Raw genomic sequence first — 22562 nt, forward strand, 5'->3', positions numbered from 1 at the left:
ACAAATATACTTCCTTTGTGCCTGAATTTTGTTCTCCTGGACATCCAGACCACGTTTATTTCCAAACAGGATGTTTACCTGAGGTAGGGAATATGAATTCCGTGAGCATGGCGTAATTACGTGGCTCTGGAAACTTTTAGTGGAGTGTAAGTGACATCACTGACAGAACATCAACAGGAAGAGCAGGAAGTGTTTTATGTTTTTGCACTGTTTGGTGTGATAAAAACAATAAAAATACCTATTAGCTTGCACTGCAGTCCTGCTGCATCCCGTCTCAGTCGTTTAAACACACATGCATCGACACAGTCAGAAATCTGCCTTTCATTTGTGTCACTGAATTCAAGATGTTTTTTAAAAACAAAATATATATATGTTGGGGAAAAAAAATGTTATCATTCCTCACTAAATCTTGTAGAAATTTTATGTTTTGAGGAATCCAAAGATGAATAGATTTTATTTAATATATATGTTTTGATTAAAAACATATTAATTTCCACAGGAACCCTCTTTTAACAGTCAATACAGCAGCCAGGAAACTGAGTGCCGGATATTCCAGACAGTAATAGTCATTTCCCAAAATCTTGAAAAAAATCATTTCTGGACACCTAGTGATAGCGGATGGAATATACATCCTGTCTGTATTTTAATTAAAGCAGCCTTAAATCACCTCCAATGTAACGACTACAGGCAAGGACAAAGAATAATATATTTTCATGCAGCACACTGGTCACTTTAATAGAATAAAATATGTAGAGAACCAGAGTCATCAGGGAGAACAAGCATCAGGGAAGAGAAGTCCATTTTCTCCCAATTAATACCATCAGTTAGGTACGACAGGGTATGAGAGTGCACATTTTTTAGGACTGAGGTAACAAACCCACTAATAAAAAGAAGTCCTGAACAATTGTATTATTTTCTCTGCAGTATATTCTTTCCTAAACACAGTGATTTTAGGAGAAAGGATGACAATCACCCATGTTCCAGCCTCGATCTGTAGTCTACTTGCTGCTTAATACAGTCCTTCAAATGACAACAAACATTTTCAACTATCAAGCTAAAAACATAGAACCTGGATCTCCTAGTATCTTGTGGGACACCCTAACCTCTTACACACTGAACTTGCAGTAGGAACCACAAGCAACACCAAGATAAAACAGTTCATATCCTAGCAACGGGCATCTTATGTTACATTATCCAAGACTCTAAGCCTCTGTTCAAATTAGGTATCTTCACCCAAGCTAGAAGGCAACATCTGACTGCTGGGAAAGGCCACTGTTCAAGGCGTCTCCTATTTTTCAATATATTAGTCAGTTAATGGTTCTCTGCCTCCCTTCACCCAACGCTCTCTAAACCCAGTCCAATTCACATTAGCTTCTCAGAGGCAAAGTTTCAGTGTCAACAGCCACATAGGGCCTATCCTGCCTACTCCCCTCTTCCCACCCATGGCTGTATACTCAAAATTTTCTCCCTTTTTCTGGTTCTAGCAATCAACTGGACCTGATTTATGGATTCAAGAGTGCAAGTGGTGAGAGAGAGAAGAATGTGCAGCCAAGGATGAGAGAGTAAAGCCTCCTAGTTGGACATATGTCTATAGTTCCTTATGCCTCATGTATTCCTTTACAAATTAATATATAGTTCAAAGTACACCCAGCACAGTATTTCTCTTAATATAAGTATCTCTTCCATCTTCTTGGATGGGGTTGACAGTCAATTCAATCAAACTGCCTAATTCTACCAAAAGTATTTTTCTAAATGGTAGGTTTTTTTCGCTTTTCTTTGCCTGGGAGGCAGAGATGGGGAGCAGAAAACAAATTCATGTTGAGGAAACAGGTAAAGGTCAAAGACAGAAGTCAAAAGAGTAAAATCTTATTGAACAGGCACTTTGGAAAGGTTACCCAAAACTTAATCTACTTCTAACAGCCAGGTACTCATCTAAATCCTGAGATAAATACTGTGAAGCCATTTCTGACAATATAGCAAAACATACTAACACTTCCAAAATCATCCCCATCTATATTCTATTTCCTCCGTATATAGAAACAAGCCTGCTTTAAGAAAATGCAAAGAACAGATGTGGCAAATTCAGGGAGTATTTCAGAGAGGTAAAACCAGCCACACTGTTCCTTGCCACTTTAGTATGCGCTCCATCCACTTAGTATGTTGGCTGTACAGTGACCATGGCTCACTGTTTCTTCAGCAATTGTGTAATTTTAAGTCACATCAGGTTGAGCTCTCCAACGAAAAAGAACAAGAGGAGCATTGTGCAGGAAGAGGAGAAAGTAAAAGGTAGTAACAGGAATACTGTTAGGCCCAGATTTTTGCTTAACTCAACTTGAAAGCAAAAAAATTAACACTTTCATAGAGGTTGGGATCTGGGATTTTCCTCCACACTAAGGTTCAAACAACCTCTTATGTTTTGTTAAAAGTTAAACAATTGAAAAATAGATAAGCACACCACAGCAATATCAATTTACTCCTAGTTTGTATTATGATTTTAAAAATCCCTAAGCATAGAAAAAAAAGTCCACTTACATATACTGCTAAGTGAGGTTTTGGACTGTAAGAAGAACAAAGTTCTAGAATATTCTGAAATGCTTCTAACAAACTTACAGTTTAAATTCTAGTAATAAACACCATCCATATGAAGTATTCATTTAGAAAAGTAAATTGATTCTTTAATAATGTGTCTCTCAACTACGATACACATCTAGCTACACTGAGTGCAACCAGCTGTTTTCATGCTCAAACAAACAAGTGTCCACTCGAAATTTTATCTTCCTGGCATGTTTGATGAATAGAAGGAATATCACAGAATAGATATATATTACATATTTGACCTACAACAGCAAGGAAAAAGTGAATGAGCTTACCTGTGAAAAATACCACCCGTACAGCGGAAGCCATTTTAACCCATCTTTCAAGACATACCGGACGTGCCCGAGAGCGTTCTGTCTGATTGCCATCATGTCTGCAATAATCCAATCAACTGCAAAGATAAAAGCCCAAAATAGTCAGTTAAATTAGGTCTTAATTACCACTAATGAAAAAAACCCCACACATTGTACATGAGTAGTATCATTAAAGGTTTCTGAACTAGAAACTCTTGCTCACTAGGGTCGGACTGGAAAGAGACATAGTAACCAGACAAGCAGATTTTTAATCTGTAAAAGTGCCAAGACAAACAAAAATCCCACCAACCTGTACATTGATGATTCGATAAATATATTACATTTTCTTTACTTTTTGGCAAATCCCCGTAGATTATTACCTAAAAAATAAAAGAAATGCAGTATTACTTTATTATTATTTATTTTCCATTGTATTGGTTAGTGATGAGATCCAATGCAGTCATCAGCTGTTCACTAGGAAAACTGGCAGCAAGTTAACACCATTAACAGAAAAACACTCCAACACTGCATCAGTACCCATCACACACACAACTGACTTATCAACAATGCGCTGAATATTAATTAATGGGGACTTAATGCTATTCCGTTCGTGTGCCTCAGCCCTTGAACTGGATCCATAGAAGCTGACCTATATCCACATGATCCCTACATTAATAAAATTAAAGAGGAATCATCGACACGTACAAAACCACCATTTCACTCATACATCTAATGAATAAGACAAGCTTCAGCCAGACACTCGTTATTATTCAATCTAAAATGTTAAGTTTTCCTAGATTAGATCAAATACAGAATCTCAACCATCTGCCATGATTTTAACCACCAAGAACACACACAAAAGCATGACCTTGAGGAGAGTCTCTAAATTAATCTCCATCTTCCAGACTGCTGGCTTTGTTGCTTTTTCTCCATTAAAGACATATTTAATCTTGTAGCTTCCTACCCTGAAATGTAATTGTGAATAATCAGTGAAACAACCTTTTGCTAGCATGACTACTAAGCAAGATGCTGAAGCAGTAATCCAAGTCACCTTTTAAAACAGATGAATGAAATTATTTTTATTAAAAATAAAAATATTATAAATTAAGCCATTTCAATTCTGAATTGAAGAATCTAGGCAGCTATGTATTTATCTATGACAAATACTTTAATTATCTGATGAAGCTTAGTTTTTCCAACTAGTACATTCTCAGTAGCATTCACAGAATCATAGAATGGTAGGGTTGGAAGGGACCTTTAAAGATCATGTAGTCCAACTCCCCTGCAGAAGTAGATTCACCTAGATCAGGTCACACAGGAATGTCCAGGTGTGTCTTGAAGACCTCCAAGGAAGGAGACCCCACACCCTCCCTGGGCAGCCTGTTCCAGTGCTTCCCCCTTGCTCTGCCAATACCAGTGACTGCACTTGTTTCTAGAAGTTAGCTGTATTAAATACACACTCTTCTTCAAAGTGGCTCCATTCACCAAAAATCAAAGTGCTACTTGGAAGGTTTATTCACCTATTATTACTGCTTCCCTAGTCTGGATCTTGTACGAATTTTATCAGGAAGGTGGAACTAATATGCAGATTTTGATGAATATAATTTTGTATGCAGAGTCTCATATTGATCCTTACAGATGGTCTTTAGGAGCACCTCTGTAAAATCTGCCCACCTCTCAATTCACACGTGGTACCAGAAAGGTAAAACACAGACACCTCCCTCCCTCCCCACCACTAGAAGCTGTATGTTTTACATTCACAGTGTTCCGTCTTTGAAAATGCAACTGCACTGTTGACTAAATTTTGTTTGCAAGGTACAAAATCGGATAGTATTAAACTGAGATATTAAGTGAACACAAGATCCTCCAGCATATGGTAAAGAACATTACCTATTTGAATAATGGTTTTTTTCAAACAAGAAAAGGCATGCACAATAAATTTTAACTGAACATTATTTGTAACAAGTTACTTGACAAGTATATTCTGAACAGCAGCCAAGAAAATACAATTTTGCTGGAGAAGTATTTTTTTCATTAAAGTTCCAGGAGAACTTTTTTATAACCTTACACTCCAGGTATCACATGCTATTTAGTGCAAGGTAGCAGTGAGAGGGTCTGACCTTACAGTTTAAGTGCAAAAAGTGCACTGAAATAAAAAATTGTTTTCCTACTCTCACTTATAGAGTTAAAGCTTCATTTCTCAAGTGTACACTTTTCCAGCACTGTTTTGCACTAGGTCCATACTGTTTTCTTTAATTCCGAGTTAAGACTCTGCTACGCAATTTCTGGCAAAGGGTGTTTTAGAGGAAGGGAACAGGCCCAGCACAACAGATCACTAAATCAGAAGGTCCTGAATGCTACCTGTCATTCTTTAAAACATAATAAGAACAATACCTGCCCATGACACTGTAAGAGCTGCTCCAGGCAGGAAACAAGGTTTGATATATATAGTTCATAACTTCCACTTGTAAAAATGTCCATTTTAATGTAAAGTCAAAATCTCAGTGTAATCAGATGCACAATTCAAAGCATCCATTGAGACTACTGCATGAGTAAAAAATAAAGGATCATTCCTTAGAAAAACATGTATGATCCTGTCTGCCAAATATAACAGCTAATCTGTATTATTTTTTATTTCAGTAAGATTGGATCCAGTTCACTTTTTAATCCCAGAGGAACGCCCACTCACTGTTACTGTAAGCAACTTCTATTTGCAACATTATGTCTTACTGTAACAATAATATGTGTTTATATGTAATGGATCAAAATTTTTCACTCATGATAAACCACATAGCCATACTGTTGTCCATAATTAAAAATTAAAATCTCTTTTTTCCTATTTATAATTCCCTCTCATCAAACAAAAACACAGATAGTTTATTTCAAAGGAAAGGAAAGAGCGAGAAAATCTGGAAACCCTATTTTGTTTGCTCAGATGTCTCAGTCTAAGAGGCAGTAACAGTTTTAACTGCTGTATCCTTCGCTTCAGCACTGTCCATTTCAATAATCTTGAGAAAAGGCTTATACGGTTCATGAAAGGCCATCAAACAGCTATTAGACATTCATGGCTAGGAGTGCAGAGCTATACACAATACAACTGCTATTACAACCAGGCAGAATGGCAATTTCCAACGAGCACTCTCTACAGGCTTCTTCAGATTTCACAGGAGTCACCTACTCTGTGGCAGCCACAGAACTCTCCTCCTGAGGATGAAGGACTTTTGCTTTATCGCTGTGTTTCTGGAAATTTTCACAGACTTTACATAACAAAGGGTTAACAGTTAAGAGCTTTGAATCCTGCAGAAGCATTGCCCTTTTCTCTTTGAAATGTCCTAAGAATTCACCTGATTGTGGGTAAGGAGAGGAAGAGTTCCCTCAGGCAAGCCTGTCATTTCTGGCAGTCTGATGCTTTTAGGTGAACCAGATCACTTCATACATATTATAGCTGCGGAAGGAAATCATACGGTACTCCTCTTGACAGTCTCCAGAAAACCTCTTACTCTCTGCTGTTTTATGTAGCTAACTTTGCAAAATTTCCTGCCACGAACACTGTGCAGTCCCTTGTCTCCTTCTCAGTCTGCTGGTGCAGCAGAGATGTGGGGACTACAGTGACAGAAAGCACTCAAATGATTCCACTAGGGATAGCAACACAGAAATAAGTGTCCACAGTGCCAGGTTGTGTGCAGGCCCCTTTTGAAGCAACGTGAAGAGATCAGAGTACCTAAGAGACTCCTTGTCCTTCTCAAAGAACAGTAGTGCAGTTCCCAGGCCTACAGAGGAACAGAAGGGTGCTCTTCCCTTCTGCAGGGCAAAAGGGAAGCAGTGCAGGACATGCTTGGGAAGCCACTTTCAATTTCAGAAGACAACGTACCTAGTGTTTCAGCTATTTTCTGCACAGGTCTCCAAATGCCACAGTATACATACATCCTACCTATGTTTCAGCTTGAAAAATTCAGAAGATAAATGTCCTGTCTGACACAATGAAGCAAGTGAAGAACCTATTCATTTGAATAGGCACTGCTTTGTCAAAAAAGGCACAATGCAGCCAAGCAAAGAAAACAAACTAAAAGGATGAGAAACACAGCAAGCCAAAGTAAGCTGAGATTTGAGGGAAAATATTTAACATGCAGGTTTACAGTCTAACAGTGTAAACTTTACTTGGGTACAAAACATTAAAATGTGTGCTTCTAGCCATGTTTTGGCTGCTTCCCAGTCCACTTCACAATAATGGGTAATGCAGTTACTCTTAATATGAGTCTTTCACATCTGTTTACATAGCAGTGCTGTCAAACTCAATTCAGTGAGGTCTCCAATAAAGGAAAATGGATGGTATTAGATTCTCTTCTGTGGGAAGGCTGGTACCCAGCTTCCCAGGATGCCACACACCAAGCTGTTCACACACTCAGCAGGCACAAAGAACCTCCCAGAGTTTCGTGGCCAGAGGTATCTCTGATTCACCGGCTGGCAGTTACAATTATACTGGGAGAATTATACTAATTCAGAGATAGGCTGATCTAGGTACGCAAATGAGGGCTCCTGGGTGATCTGGTGACACCAGTTTCAGCTTCCCTAGCAGCCTCTGCCTCTTCCAGTGCATTATATTCAACTACGGCTGAGCTAATGTAGTAGGTCACGTAGCAATGTAAAACAATCCTGCACATCAGCTACACTTGTGTAACTCGCAATTTGCATAGGTTTTCACTGCAACGAGGTGGACACTCCCAATTTAGAGTTAAGAGTTTTATTTCTTGCTTATGAAATCTGTACATACAAAAGAACACAAAATAGATCATTTACATTTTAGCTGCATCAGCTCAGTAAATAGGGCCATGACAAAAATAACTCAAGAGGTAAAAGTAATCTTTCTTGTAGGTCAACTGGTGACCACATCAAACTCCTAGCAAAGAGATTACCTTAATATGCTAATTGGATGTGGCTGATAATGGGAGCAATTCAGGAGCTGACCTACAAGCAGATCTGGCAGTTCTGCTTCCATGTCAGTAAGGCAACACACCTGGTTATTGGTGGTGAAAACTTGAGCCATTTCATCTGACGTCCTACTGCACATCTACCAGCACACTCACTTCTGGTTCCTTGGACTTGTTAATCTTCCCCCCTTCTTCATTCAAATAAACTAAGTGTGAACTGTGGACTGACTCTCCCTTCTTTGCTGTTACATCAACAAAACTGACACGCACTGGGGCACTTTGCAGATGTGGTAAAGCATTTTGATCAGGAAAAACATCAGCTTCAAGCACAAGCCGCAGCTACTGGAAAGAAGGATAAGAACAGTCAGAATATAGCAGGACAACATTCCTTCCTTTTCCTGGAGGAAGAGTAAACATTCAAGACATCAAAACTTTGATTAAAACCAACCATATGAACTTCATATAGTCAGCTGTGCTATGCTTCACCACACACACTTTCTCTCCACTTTCTTATTTATTCATGACTACTTTTATAACTGGGACTGCATGCTCTGTGGGACAAGAGCTTTTCTGTTAGCTGGGCACTATGACAACATGAGTGCTTATTAAAATAAATAGAATCCTAGGATGTGTTTCCCATCCGTTTGGTAAAAAGTCTAGATATAATTTTGCAGTGAAAGGGTGGAGCCTGCATCAACAATCAACCAAAAGCAACTACCAGATACAGCTTCTGAAGTCAACACTGAACGCTGTGCAAGCTGACTTTTGCAGCACTGCTGCAGGCATCTTATGGGAAGCTGTTTAAATTCTCTTAGTCTAAAAATCTGCCTTACAACAAACAGTCCTTCTAGCTTCCAGAGAAAGTACCTCAGATCACAGAATGTTTACTCTGTTTGACAAGAAGCAGGCTGAAGACAGGATGCAAATGGTGAACTTGTACTTGGTCATGACAAATTTATCAAGTTTTCATATGTCCTACCATAAGAACTTCAAATATTTTTCTTCCCAGAATAAGGGTTTCACTTGCCTACAGCATAAGGAATATGAACAGAACAGGAGAAAAGACTTTGATGTTTTAGTTCTTAGTTGCTTTTCTATAGATCTTTAAAAAAGTTTACCTTTAGGTATAATTTTTCTTAAGATACCTTTAGGTCACATACAGTTTTTAGGTAATGGTCACATTATTGCTACCCTTCATAACCTCATTAGTTAAACAGACTATCTGCTCAATACCTAATTGCACAAGTCTGAAGCCTGCTGCTCAGGCTCAGCATCAAACCATAACAACACAATGCAGTCTACTTTACTGAAGCAGAAAGTTCACTCAAATATTCTGCAGCTATAGATTTTACTGGGGTTCAGTGAAGAAAACCATTGCCAAGAGCCTGAGCTCTGGGGAGTATTTGGAAGATTCCCATATGTAATTGCTTTCTAATTTTTTGATGTGTCATTCCTTTCATTGAACCAGAAAGCAGAGAACTTAAAAAAAATACAATTATATTATCTCCTTTTTATAAGACTATTTAGCAAGCTACATGGATTACGCAGGACTGAATTGTATCATTTGATGTTAAGTATGCAGTCTGCACATTTTTGCTTTCATACTAGCTTTTAGTCTCATGTATTAAATTGACCATGAGTGATTGACAAACATGAGTGACTGTGCTTCATTCGGTGGCACTAGCTACATGTATAGAAGAAGTTTAGTCCTGATGCTGATTGTAAAGGCTTTACAATTCTCAGCTGAATTAAAGATCATTGACTCCTGAATTAAAGCTAAACTTCTGAAAGAATAAGAATCAATAAAATCTTAAGGCAAATGCAGTTACCTTGTGAGCTAATGAAAAATATATTAATATTTAAAATAACATCTATAATATATATATGCCAGTAAAAATACAGCTCTAGAGTCTCTTATTCTGTGCATATTTGATTACTTTTTGTAATCAAGTAAAAAAGTATAAAAAGGTTTTTTTGCATAAAAACCCCTTGCAAATATTTAGGCTCTAAGAAATTAGTTGCCTCATTTTCTAGAGTTTTATAACCAATTAAATAATTTTCACTGCAGGCAGGATGTCTGAAGTAAAATCTTGATAGTTTCACTGCCATCAGCTTATTGAAGGAAATAAAAGAAACAGCAATAACTACTACATTTATTTTCAAGCAAAAGCTGCAAGTTTCATACAAAATTAACAAAAAAGCATAAACCCAGAACATCCAGTTACAGCAGCAGACTAAATGATGCCAATTCTGAATATTTAACAGGGTTATTGTAAAAAAAAACCAAACCAAACCATAAAACCCTCCGAGTCCTGTAAACAGAGTAAGGCACTTGTCAACAGATGAGCAACACCACCTGTTTAACTGGACTAGTTTTGTTTTCAGTGCTCAACACCTGCAACTTTCACAGATGTTACAGAGGAGACTGAGATGTACAGGAGTTAATCCTACAGCAGCATTATGTACCTTTCTCTCCCCAAAGCCTCCAATGGTGATTCAGAGCAGAACATTACAAACCATTCACACCAGTCTAACATTACCTAAGGCTTGTATATGGTTTTACAACTTCTCATTCAGAAGGTGATTTAGGATGCTGATTAATGCTTACAGAAGGGAGCGAAGAAGTTCTGGGAAATATCCATAACAACTGGAATAGCCAATCTGAGCAAAAGGCTAATTTCAGAGAAAATAATGTGTACAATACCAAGCATGTCAGGGCAACTTCAGTTAGTTTACACTTATCTAAACAACTGTCTCAAACTAGGTTCGACAAAACCACTCCAGTTGTTACTCATAGCACAGTAGCCAGAAGCGGGAGCTCATGGCTTCTAAGCGAAGCTCAGGGCTGTCAGAAGGGCATTCACAAAATCTGTGATACTGAGCCTGCCAGCTTTCAGTTGCCAGAATCTAGCCCGCTGAAAGCAGATGCACATCTTAAATCCCATCCTGCTGTAACACGTGTTCACTGCTGCTAGAAGGTACATATATGAAGTGGGAATTCCTTCTTCTGAAAACAAACTACATTATCTTTCCCAAAGAAGTGGTGGGGAAAAGTGTATGCAGAGGGAACTCAGGTGATGCATGCTGTAAATTGAGTTTATGCTTTAATTCATTAAGTTCTAGACAGGTACCATAATTTATTCCCTTTGTTTTTTTATTTAAACAAAGAAAGGTGCATAAACTTTTTTTGCAGTCCCCAGTCCTGCCAGCATATGTTAAATACTATTTGTCAGTACTTTATAGATTCACAGCTTTGCTTCAGAATTCTGATCACAGCTATACTTTGAGAGTTCTACTTTGAGTTCTACTTGAGAACTTGAAGTACCCACAACTACTTCAGTCCTGTCTGGATTGCTTAGTTTTTGAGGAATCTTAAAAAAAGGCGCATCTGTATAACTTTTTTCAGTCTTGGTGACAGAAAAAAGCAGGACTTATGAACACAGTAAGATTTTGGCATCTAAGCTCTGAATAAATGCTATTTTCACTGTCTAAATAATTTACTGGATCGTTCTGCAAATTACTTGCTTTTGACTATGGTGCAGTTCTATGGCATGGACCATGGAGTGGCCCACAATTAGAATCAATGACCACTTGGAAAAGAAACTTAGAGCATCTTGGTATTAAGCAAAACCTGAACATGCCTTCCAGCACGAGAGTGGAAGGGAGTATTCCACTTGTTTCCTCAGAAGATAAATAATTCCCTTACAAGCCTCTGGCACCTCTGAAGATTTCTTCATGAAGTTTTTTAAACTTTCCATAAAAGAAAGGAAAAAGTGACCCACATTTAATGTAGCCATTGCTTATTTTATTACTCTCCTGTAGTGGAAAATGTGTAATCTTCATGTCTCATCCCCTCCATGCCCCCCCTGCTCCCAGAATAGCAGATGATGCTGCCTTGCACATTAAGCACGCTCTGGAAATGTTATCCTTTGTTCACCTCAAATCAGCCAAAAGCAGGAATCCTCTCAGCAATCTGCTCCTCCAGCTAGACCTCTTTGTAATAGGAACCCTGCTTCTAACTGTCAAAGTCTCCAAGGAGTTGTCACTTGCATCTTTACTTGTAATACTTACACAAGCATTTGTATCAAGTACAGAAATTATCAGTGAGTTGACATACATGGGAAATGGGATGATTAAGGAACCTCTATGTCCTCTGCTTGTGATTGTGGGTTAAGATTTTTGAATGTTTCTCCACACACCACTTTCAGTAACTATTTAGAATGTAAGCATCATGGCATTTCAAGGTGAGGAAAAGAATCACTACACAGAAAAACCAAACATGCAGGGAGGTGTCTGAGCTAGCTGCAACTAATCTGGCTCCAGATCTTAACAAAGTAAACATGAATCAACCTGAAAAAAATAGTCACAGTTAATTAAAATCAGTAATATCTGCACACCACCACAGCATGTGAATGAGCCAGTGCACCTGCAGTTTGCTTGGGACAACACACTATGTTTGCTTACTCAAAAAGCAACATGTATGCCATCAGATTCCCAAGTAGTGTTAGAATACAGGATGGGATAACTCTTCAAGTTAACTCCTAAGTTCCAAACGAATTACTGCAACTACTACAATAGGGTTTGAAGTTATCCAAATGAACTCTTTTTCTTCACATCTAGCTATATGCTCAAATACTGATTCAAACAAATCATGGGTAGCTAATGATATATTTTTTAAAAAAATCAAACTATCATAAATGCTATTTCTTAGTCCTAAAGAGGGAAGATGACAAGTAATACGTGACAGAAATTAAATGAACAAAAGAAGAAAACTTCTGTTTTTTTATATTCCAAATCTCTTCATTGCATAAATTGAAATTGACAGAACAAAGACTATTCCTCCTCTGAGAAGATATGCTTCCTTGTAATTGTAACGTCAAAAACCCTGACATCTGAGCCTACTTATCTAATACAACTAAATCTGAGAAAAAAACCACACATACCCTGTAAGCCTGAGGTAAATAATTTTAAATAATTGGAGTAAAATGTTTAACTATGAATAGAATTTTACATGAGCAAGAACAGTGTCTGATGGTACAAGCACCAGGAGGAAAAACTTCTCAACACTCATCCTTACATAAAGTGTCTAGACATACCATGTAACCAGAAGGATAGGGCACGGAAGAGCACTGTAAATCTCTGTAGTCCAGTATCTATCAAAATACAGTTAAATGCAAAAAGAAAGTGTATAGGACTCACGGAAGTTTGGGTTTCTTTTTTGAAGTAGAACTAAAAAAAAGTGATAAATAACATTAACATTTTCAAATGTAACAAATTATGCAAAACCAGGACAACTTGTATTAAGAACCGAATATACTCAAAATCATAAGACATTTACATTTTGTTTAAATGTATTTTGATTTTAAAATGAAACCATGAAATTGTAAAACTTATTGGTTAAATATCTGGAAATAGAATTTGGAAGTGCATTCAAACCTGCCCTTTGACTCCTTAGCTTTTCCTACCTGACATATGACTTTCTAGACTTCTGTAAATACACATAGCTAACTTTAAAATGTAAATATACACATTAGTTTTCAATTGCAGACAGCATTAGATAAGGCTGATAGAGATTTCAGATTCAAATGGAACTTGGCCAATTACAAAATAGGCTAGGTAAATCTCCATGCAAAGTTTCTAATTTATGAACCAAACCAGAAGTTTTGATTCAAGTAGCTGACACTTCGTTTCTAAAAACGCTAACACACCTCAGTTTTATTTTTCATATGTTAGGCAAGAGGTGGAAGATGATGAGGACCAGCACTAAAGGCAGAATCTCCCCATACTCAATTCTTTCCAGATTGCCCCAGAGGCAAATCTGCAGCACGCCAGAACTCTAGCTGATATCCTGATGAATTAGAGTCACAAAAGACTTCACTTTCACCTTCATAAAGACAGTCAAAGGCAGACAGAACAAAAATTAAGATATATGCAAATATATCTTTTGCAATAGCTAAAAAAGGAAGAGCATAAAGCTCACATACCTAATGTATCTATTTTTTGCTGCCTCACACCACAGTTGAATTAAGAATCTAAAATTAGGCATGCATTTCAACTGGAAAGCTGTATCCCTCAGGCTTAGCAGGTATCACTTCATTTCTGCTACACCACCACACAGGACTTTGCTGTATACTATAAAAGACATACATACCTGGAGAAAGTTGTGCACTGAAGTATCTAATGAGATAAGCCAAGGTAGACTGCCTTCATGGAGCCAGTACCACAGCAGAAAAAATGTCACTGGGCATCCTTCAAAACTTTAGCACAGAAAGGTGATTCATTTCACTATGTTCTCCAGTTTCTTTCCAATCTTTGCACTGCACCAATCCTCAAACTTCTACCGCTCTTTAACAACTTTTATTCCATTATTTCTAACACTACAAACAAATGACAAGCTATGATGGTCTTAACCTCTCAACATGCCTTGAAACTGCTACCCTAGTTTCACAAAGCAGCAATGTGTGCAGGTGCTAACAAGGCTGCAAGGTACATGGAATGAGATAGGAAAAATGAAGTGCAAGATCCTGCTCAGCTACTGCCTAAGCCTGGAAGTTGTCTTTCCCTGCAGCTCTGTGCATTCCCACTCAGCTCCCATATCGTATCAGTAATCACCCCACTCTTGAGCTGCCAGACTGGTAGGAGAGCTCAAGGAAGTCAAGCACATGTTAATAAAACCAGGCACATTCCAAAGTGCAATTGCCAGCACTTTCTCTTCTAACACAACTGGAGAGGGGTGAAGAGAGACATCTCCTTTTCACCTCACACTCATGTCACTTGCCTGGGAAAGGGGACCCTATCACTCACAACTGTTAGAAAGCAGTTAGAAGATGAGCAAATCTTCAGCTTGCCTTGATGAAGCCTGGTTACGATGCCTCCTCCATTGTGAGGAGAGAAAAATCAGATTCCTAAGAGATGACAATCCACCCCACCAATAGCAATCAGAAGCAGCTCCCTGACATGAGTACGCTGCAACTTGGTGATTAGACTTGTGCTGCCTTGTTTTTGCTTCCCACCTCCACCTTGGTCCCTGCCAAATTACTTGCTGGATGGCTAAACAGGTTCAAAAGGAATAAGTAAGCAGAGAGTAAGTAAATTTAACCTTGTCTGGGAAAGCTGCTGTCTGGGGAACAGAGATGGACACAGACCTTCACTTCCACTGCAAACTGGACAATACCTATAAGACTCAATTAAGCTCTCCTCACACTTTTCCTAGGAAGTCAAGACATGAAACACAGCCCAGGCTCCACTTCACTGGAAAGCATCGTCAGAGTTCAGCAGTATAGTGTCTCTGCAAAGTTTTTTTTAGAGTTATTTGCTCTAATCTTAAGTATTTCTCTTGTTGAGACACAGCAGAAAGTACATTGTATTGTTTAACAGGGATCTCTTGTATTTTCTAAAATAATTGTTAGAAACACTACTACTCTACCAAACAACACTGAGGTAGCATCTGATTCTCAGTCTTTCCAGAGTCTTGCAAGGACAATGAAAATCAGAATTTCATAATGACTTTAATGAAAACACCACTTCCAAAACCTCCTATTCAGCAGTAAATGGGGGTAGGGAAGAGAGCTGACACAAGCACTGAACAAAATCCATCCACATTAATTCAGTCACGGATTTTATTCAATTGTCAGAACCTTTCAGATGGAAAATGATCCTTTAGGAAACAGTTCGAGTGATGATTCCTTTATTATTTCTTCACTGTCATTCAATACAAAATATCAAACACAATTACAACCAAAAAAAGCTGAGGAACATTTAGTCCTCATCTGATCTGAAACATGTGCACAAACACAATAGGCATCAGTTTCATCACTCTGACAGCAACTGGGCTAAGATGCTAAGAGTCAAGGAGTGGTGACAGCATTCATCATATTCAACTACCAGTCCTTTCAGCCCTTCAAATATCCTAATCACAGGCATATTTGCAGTCATTCTGGTTTTCATACTCCATGGTAAGAAGCAACTGTTCATTGTCTGTATGAAATGTAAGAGACTAGACTACCCTAACACAGCAAATACAAAAGCAGCAACACAACCACAGTTCATAGGATACTTAAATGACTTAGAAACTTGGGGCCAAGTCAACTACTAACACAAGCAAATGCAAGTCCTTCAAAGTGCTTGAATTGCACCTGGTTGTGTCAGTGACTGCTTGGCTTACTGCTGTTGAAATTAACATTCTTTGCTCTCCAAGACTTTCCACACACTTTACATACAGTTCAAGCATCTCATATATATATTCTTTCTAGAAAAGAGCACATTAGTGCTTCCACAGCAACACAACTGCATATGCATCAAAAGTAACCTAGGGCTGACGCAGGGCCATTCACTCTATGCCACTTCCAATGTTTGCGGATTTTCATTACTACAAGTTTATAATCCTGAAGATATATGAAAAGCACTATCACAATGCAACATATGGATTATTTGACATGATAAACAACAAAAGGGCTATTTTTGGAAACTCATTAACACAATTCTGATATTATTGTAAAACTTAAAATGATTTTGTTTTAGCTCAAGTTTTCTTAGGCTTTCTAAAACAAATTGTTTGGGTGGAGAAACACCAAACAGGTCTCATACAAAATTTAAAAAGTATTTACAGTACGAGAAAGTAAGACACTTTTACAGTTACTTCATGACCTGCTCTCTGAAACATAAATACTCAATAAAGGTTCACAGTAATTATAGCTTTGTAGTTATTTTAGATCTCAAGTCAAACACTGAATGAAAAATTATTAGTATTAAAAGTATTAAATTATTAGTATTAAGAGGTTTTCTGTCATGCAGATCAGGTTATAACCTTGCTTGGAATCACAGAACGGTAGGAGTTGGAGGGGACCTTTACAGATCATCTAGTCCAACTCCCCTAGCAGGTTCACCTAGATCAGGTCACACATGTCCAGGCAGGTCTTGAAGACCTCCAAGGAAGGAGACTCCACACTCTCCGTGGGCAGCCTGTGCCAGGGCTCCCTCACCCTCATAGTAAAATAGTTTTTTCTCATGTTTAAATGGAGCTTTTTGTGTTCCAGCTTCATCCCATTAGCCCTTGTCCTGTTTCTAGATACCACAGAAAAAGGGATGCCCCAACCTCCTCAGTCTAGTTACGTTTCACAATGAAAAGACTTTGCTACAAAATAATGCCTTCCTTGCACGAACTAGAGTTTTTGTTTTAATAAACATAACTAAAACTATCCAAGTCAAGGAGAACAAAAAAAGAAAAAAAAGTGCATATGGTGATGAGGGGAAGACAGACAGTTGATGGACTAATGGCAGATGATACATAGAAACATCACTTCTTGACGCAGGTACACTAGTATTTGCTTCAGTCAAAAAATAATCTATGTTTATGATCCAAACCAACTTTACTCTTTTAAGGCCCACTCATTATTTGGAATTTCAGAAGAATTATTATTTTAAGATCAGACACCTCAAACATCCGCAACTGCCTTAGTGTTTCTCTATCGAAAAATCATAAATACTCCAAGTGTAATAAAGTAAAGAATGCTAAACAATGCACAACATTAAAACAGCAGCAGTGCTAACAAGAAGTTGCTTAAGGCTTTGATTCCATAAGTTACTTAAGTATCTGCATAATTCTAATGACTTAAGTGAAACTATATAAGTTCCAGTATTCAGATGGATGTTGAGGTTGTTGGCCTCCCACTCATGTCGTTACCAAAAAATATCCCAACACACTTCAATCAATTGAACAAATTAATAGACCTGAAAGAGATACCAAGTTCCTCCCTCCTATGGCTATTATGATGCTTTAATGCTGGTAAAGCCTTACATCTGCCTTTATGGAGCCACACAAGTTACTATTCTTGAATCATTTTGGAAGATAAAATGATTTAAGTTCAAGAATGCTACACTTGTGCATCTAACGACATGCCTTCAACCAGTCATTTCACAGCAGCTCTCAGGTTACCATTCCAATCTCAAACACTCAGGCACATGCTTAACTTCCCACTGTGAGTTTCAAGTTAAACGTGCTCAGAGTTTGGAGGACGTCTGAAAGTACACTGTTTCTCATCCTTAAACAAACCTGTGATATCACCCAGTTAAACAATATATGACTTTTAAGGATTTTTTTACCTCTTTCTACATGTATCGTATTTTCCAAGTTTTTATTTCACTTTCAGTCTCAGTTACTATTTTACTTATCCTGCAACTTACACCACACTGGTTTTGCAGGCTCTTATTCATTTCTGTTCATTATTCTTTATTTCAGTTTTGCATATATCATCTCCTCTTTAACATCATCCTGTAGCATGCTGTCACAAAGCATCCTCTATTTTAATACTGTACTAAGTGATCACCTGTACCGTCACCTATCGTATCTTTTCTTGGTGCATGGATGAAATTTTATCAATGCAATAAAAGAAGAGAAATCAAAAGATGATAGGTGTCTTTTTGTTTCTTTTGGTTAGCATTTCCCTTTCTGTATCTTTATGTCACAGGCATGTTTTTGACAAAACCTCTTATCAAAGTTTCAAAGTGGTTACTACTCTGTGCACACTACTTGTAAGAAATTTGAGTAATTTTTCTATTACAATTTATGTCTTGATTTATATTGCTACTTTCAGCAGCTAATGACCGAGGTGTGTTACTACACATCAAGATATGTGCAGTAAAGATACTACATAAAAAAGAAGATAGACAAAACTAAGTAATCTGTGAACTATCACTCCCACTTCTGTTTTTTATCTTGTTTTGTTGTTTTTTTTTTTTTTTTAAATAGCTATGCAAATCACAACATGAGCTAACATAATTTGGACAAGACGCAAAGGTGAAGTTACATGATGCATCAAAAACTTAACTAATTTTCACTAGAAGAAGACATCACTTCCTTTTTGTATCCATTCAATTTATCCTGATGTCAAAGTGTGCAATTCTTGGGAGTTTCCATGAGAGTCAGTATGAAGCGAGGCCTGGAGTCAAGAGTGGAGATTAGGGGAGACTTAGCCTGATTTTGACATAAATGCTTTGTAAGACAAATGCTTCAGCTGCAAATATGAAAAGCTTATTTGTACCAGCTCTGTCACCTGCCAATCAACATGTAAGTACCTTGCTATTCTTTACTCCCAAGTACCTACGGCTGATACAAACTTCAAATACACTTCTGTATATTCAGACAACTTTGAAAGTTGGGTTTAGGCACAGCAAGCATCTATCGTCTACATAATTATTTTTTACAAGTAGAATTAAAAATCTCTTCCTTTATTTTTCAAGTTACAGACAAACATGTAAACTTTCAAGCATTTAACGCTTCGAGAGGTAAGTGTATTATTCCTATTTGAAAATAAATACCCCTCTGGTCACACAAGAGTGGCATCCAATTCCAGCCTACTAACTTGACACCTTGGACGTCAGCTTCTGACACAGTGAATAATTACCATCAATGGCTGATCCAAAATTTAAGGGCCAAAGACTGAGGGGGGTAGATTGCATGAAATCTGAGAAGTTATAGTAATTTAGAAGTAATCTATTTATTAAAACCTTGTATGTGTATTAAGAACAATTATAGTTGATTATAGTTTTCTTATCTGCTGCCCATTTAATACTACAGACGCACAACACAGGCCACAGGTTGCAACTGTGCAAAGCAGGCTGCCATTCAAGTGCTGACAGAGCATGACCGGTGTCACATCCCTTCCGTTTTCCCGACCTGCAAAACGAACACAAGACGCAATACTCCGTGAAATGCATCACCACAGGAGCAAAAGCGGCTGCGAAAAGAGGCTGTGCCCTGTGGCTCCGGAGCCCCATCGGTACCGGGGCAAGGCCACAGCCCGCACCTGCTGCCGGCCGCGACCGCTGCCTCGCCGCCGACTCACATGGCGGCAGGCGGGCTCCGCAAGGCGAGGCGAGCGGCGTCCCGCCCGCCAGAGCGGCCTGAATGGAGGCAGAGGGGGCAGGCGCCGGCCGGGAAGTGAACCGAGAGCCGCGGCTCACTGTCACCCACGGCTGCTGCCCAAGGGCTGCCTGCTCCGGGGGGCACACCAGGCCGGAGCTCCCGTCCGCTGCCCCCCCCCGCCCGCCTCACCTGCACGCCCGTGTAGTTCTCGAAGAAGAAGAGCACCATGCTCTGGTAGATGGTGTAGAGGCGGTCGTCCACCTCGCGGTAGAAACGGGCGGGCAGCACGGCGGAGAGCAGCCGCCAGGCGCCCCAGGCCAGCACGTAGGTGGGCGCCGTGCCCATCATGACGGCGGCGGGCAGGACGTAGCGCATGGAGTAGGTGTGCAGCACCAACGACAGCAGCATCTTCCCGCTGCTCCTCCGGCCTCACCGGGACACCCACATGGGCAGCGCGCTCACACACAGCCCGGCAGCCCCACCGCCCGCATCGCCCGCCGCGCCGGACAGACCCGCCAGGCGGGCGGAGAAGCAGCGGCAGCCGCCGGCGGCACCGAGGGAGGGAGAGAAGGAGGGAGGCGGGGGAACGGGCACCGGCTCAGGGCTCCCACCGCGCCGGCTCCGCCACCATATTGCCCGGCCGGAGGAGGAGCCGCCTTCCTGCCGGCACAGCCCCCCGCTGGCTGCTGCAGGACTTCCGGGACGGGCGCGCGCGCGTGCTGCTGTGGCCCCGCCTCGGCCGCGAGCTGCGGGGACGAGCCCGCCCCACCGGCCGCCACCGCCACCGCAGCCGCGGCAACGAGCCCGCAGCTCGCCAGGCCTCCTCAGGCCCAGGGCCGGGTCACCCTCTCCCTCCCGCCCCACTGGTGCTGCCAGCAGCAGCCCTGCGGGGCCGAGCGTTCCGGGCCGCTCCCTCACGGTGCAGTGGAAGGCTACTGGGCACCATTAGGCAGTCGCGATTATAATTGGTTAGGTGTAACTAGCGTTGATTTTAGCCTCGCAGAGGTTACATGAAAATTCACCCCCCACCGCTACTCCTTTCTGCCGTGAGTCCAAAGCAGAGCACTCATAGAGAACTGAAGTTGGCGCTTTTGCCGGCTGCAGCCCCGGCGATGGCCAGGGTTTCGTACACATCGCACGCTTACCCGTTGGCGTCTTGTCTCCCCCGACGTTCTCGCACCAGCAGGCAGCTACCTGTCGGCATCCTCTTCTCTCTGACTCCCAATGAGCTGGAGGCAGCAGCAGCAAAGTGCACAAGTTGGTTTCGAGGAAAGTGCCATTTTGGAGAAAACCACCTTCACAAAGATAGTTTTTTATTAGTCTCTAGTTTACACTGAAGTATTTATTCCCTGTTTCTAAAAAAGTTTTATCCTGAAGCTCATAAAGTTCTCATTATTTTAAAAGAAGTGGGTGCTCAGTACTTTCTGCTAAGATCTGTTTTCTTTGACAGGCTTTAACTGGAACAACCTTTGTCCTTTGCTGTTGTTTACCTCGTGCTAGCTGTTTTTTCAACGTGTGTTGAAAATGGCATCCTGAATAGTTCAGCAAATAAGGCTGGGGGTGGTGATACTAGGTTGAAGTATTGTGACAGTATTCTCTTAAAAATACCTCAGGGATATTGAGCTCTGCAGTGAGAATTTGTATTTGTGATGCATCACAACTTCTGTGTCCCTATTAAGACTTTATTTCCTTCTCCACTCCAGAAAGGGGGAGCAGGAGGGGTCATGACAGCTCTTCTGTCAGGGTTCCTCATCCTGATGAACGCACAACTTTCCGTCCTGACTAGCTACATATGTATGCTGCCCTTGCCTGAGGACTACCAGAACACAGGCACTTTCCCCATCATGGCATGGAATTTTTCTGTCTAAACCAAACAAAGCTAGATTGGACAGAAAACTGAGTAGGAAGCTTCTGGGTTGTGATGCCTAGGACATGGTCACATGAAAGAGAAAGTAATTCACCAGCATATAGGGAGGAGAAAGTAATGCAACACAACACAGAGAAGGTAAAGCTGATGCCTGAAGAGCAGAGCCAGGTGTGCAGGAATGAGTACTCTGATGTGGCTGGAACAGCAGGATGAGTTGGAGAGCTGCTTCACAAAGGTGACTGAAAAGAGCAACTAGGATTCAGAGCAACATGGTGTGTTTGGCTAATGAGACTGCAATCAGGACTAGGAAAGGTAGATTAACTATAAAGTCACTGTAAAATACACAGATTCCTAATCTGCCACCATCCCACACCACATGCACACATCCACATACTTTGGTTTTGCTTTTGATAATTGGATATTTTCAACAGGCTCTTCTCATACATTTCCTCTCTTTATCAAATATATGCTATCAAAAGTATAGAGTCTTCTGTACTATGGCTTAGTGCTTGCATAATTTACTGGTATCTATTAGCATGAAGTAACAGAATCTCAAGGACTGGAAGGGACCTCAAAAACTCATGTAGTCCAACCCCTCTGCCAGAAAAGGACCACTCAGAGTGGTAATATGATGTTGAAATGTCTGCAAATGAATGAAACCCAAACTCTTCAAGAAATGAGCATGCCATAGTGATTAGATGTGGGATACTGCCACAAAGACTTATCGTCTCTTGATTCAGAAGCACTTTTTATCCTAGACCATTCTGAATTGTGCCACAGGAATTTGAATATTGGTCTTTCACATTCAGAGGCAAACCCAGAAAAATGTTCTGATCTTTTCTACAATTTATAATTTCTAGTCCTATGAAAGCATGGGCACTAATTACACCTCCTTCAACCAAAACATCAGCAGTATTACTTCCTAGGCATTCTTACTTTCAGCTTGAAGAATCAAAATCACCCCATTTAGGGTGATCAGGTCTCCATTTAGGAAATTAAGACATCAAAGCAGTATT

General features: G+C 40.0%; 1 protein-coding gene across 1 annotated transcript in view; it reads right to left on the reverse strand.

Annotated features, from left to right (window-relative positions):
* Positions 1-20360, reverse strand: part of AGPAT5 (1-acylglycerol-3-phosphate O-acyltransferase 5) — a 59516-nt gene extending 39156 nt beyond the window's left edge. The window contains exons 1-3 of the mRNA XM_061989946.1: positions 19869-20360; positions 3199-3268; positions 2871-2986 (exon numbers count right to left, since the gene is read on the reverse strand). Of these exons, the coding sequence (XP_061845930.1) occupies positions 2871-2986; positions 3199-3268; positions 19869-20087 (405 nt within the window). The 5' untranslated portion in view covers positions 20088-20360. The remainder of the gene's footprint in view (positions 1-2870; positions 2987-3198; positions 3269-19868) is intronic.
* Positions 20361-22562: the final 2202 nt, after the last annotated feature.

Source organism: Colius striatus, chromosome 2, assembly GCF_028858725.1.
Source record: "Colius striatus isolate bColStr4 chromosome 2, bColStr4.1.hap1, whole genome shotgun sequence".
NCBI classification, from domain to species: Eukaryota; Metazoa; Chordata; class Aves; order Coliiformes; family Coliidae; genus Colius; species Colius striatus.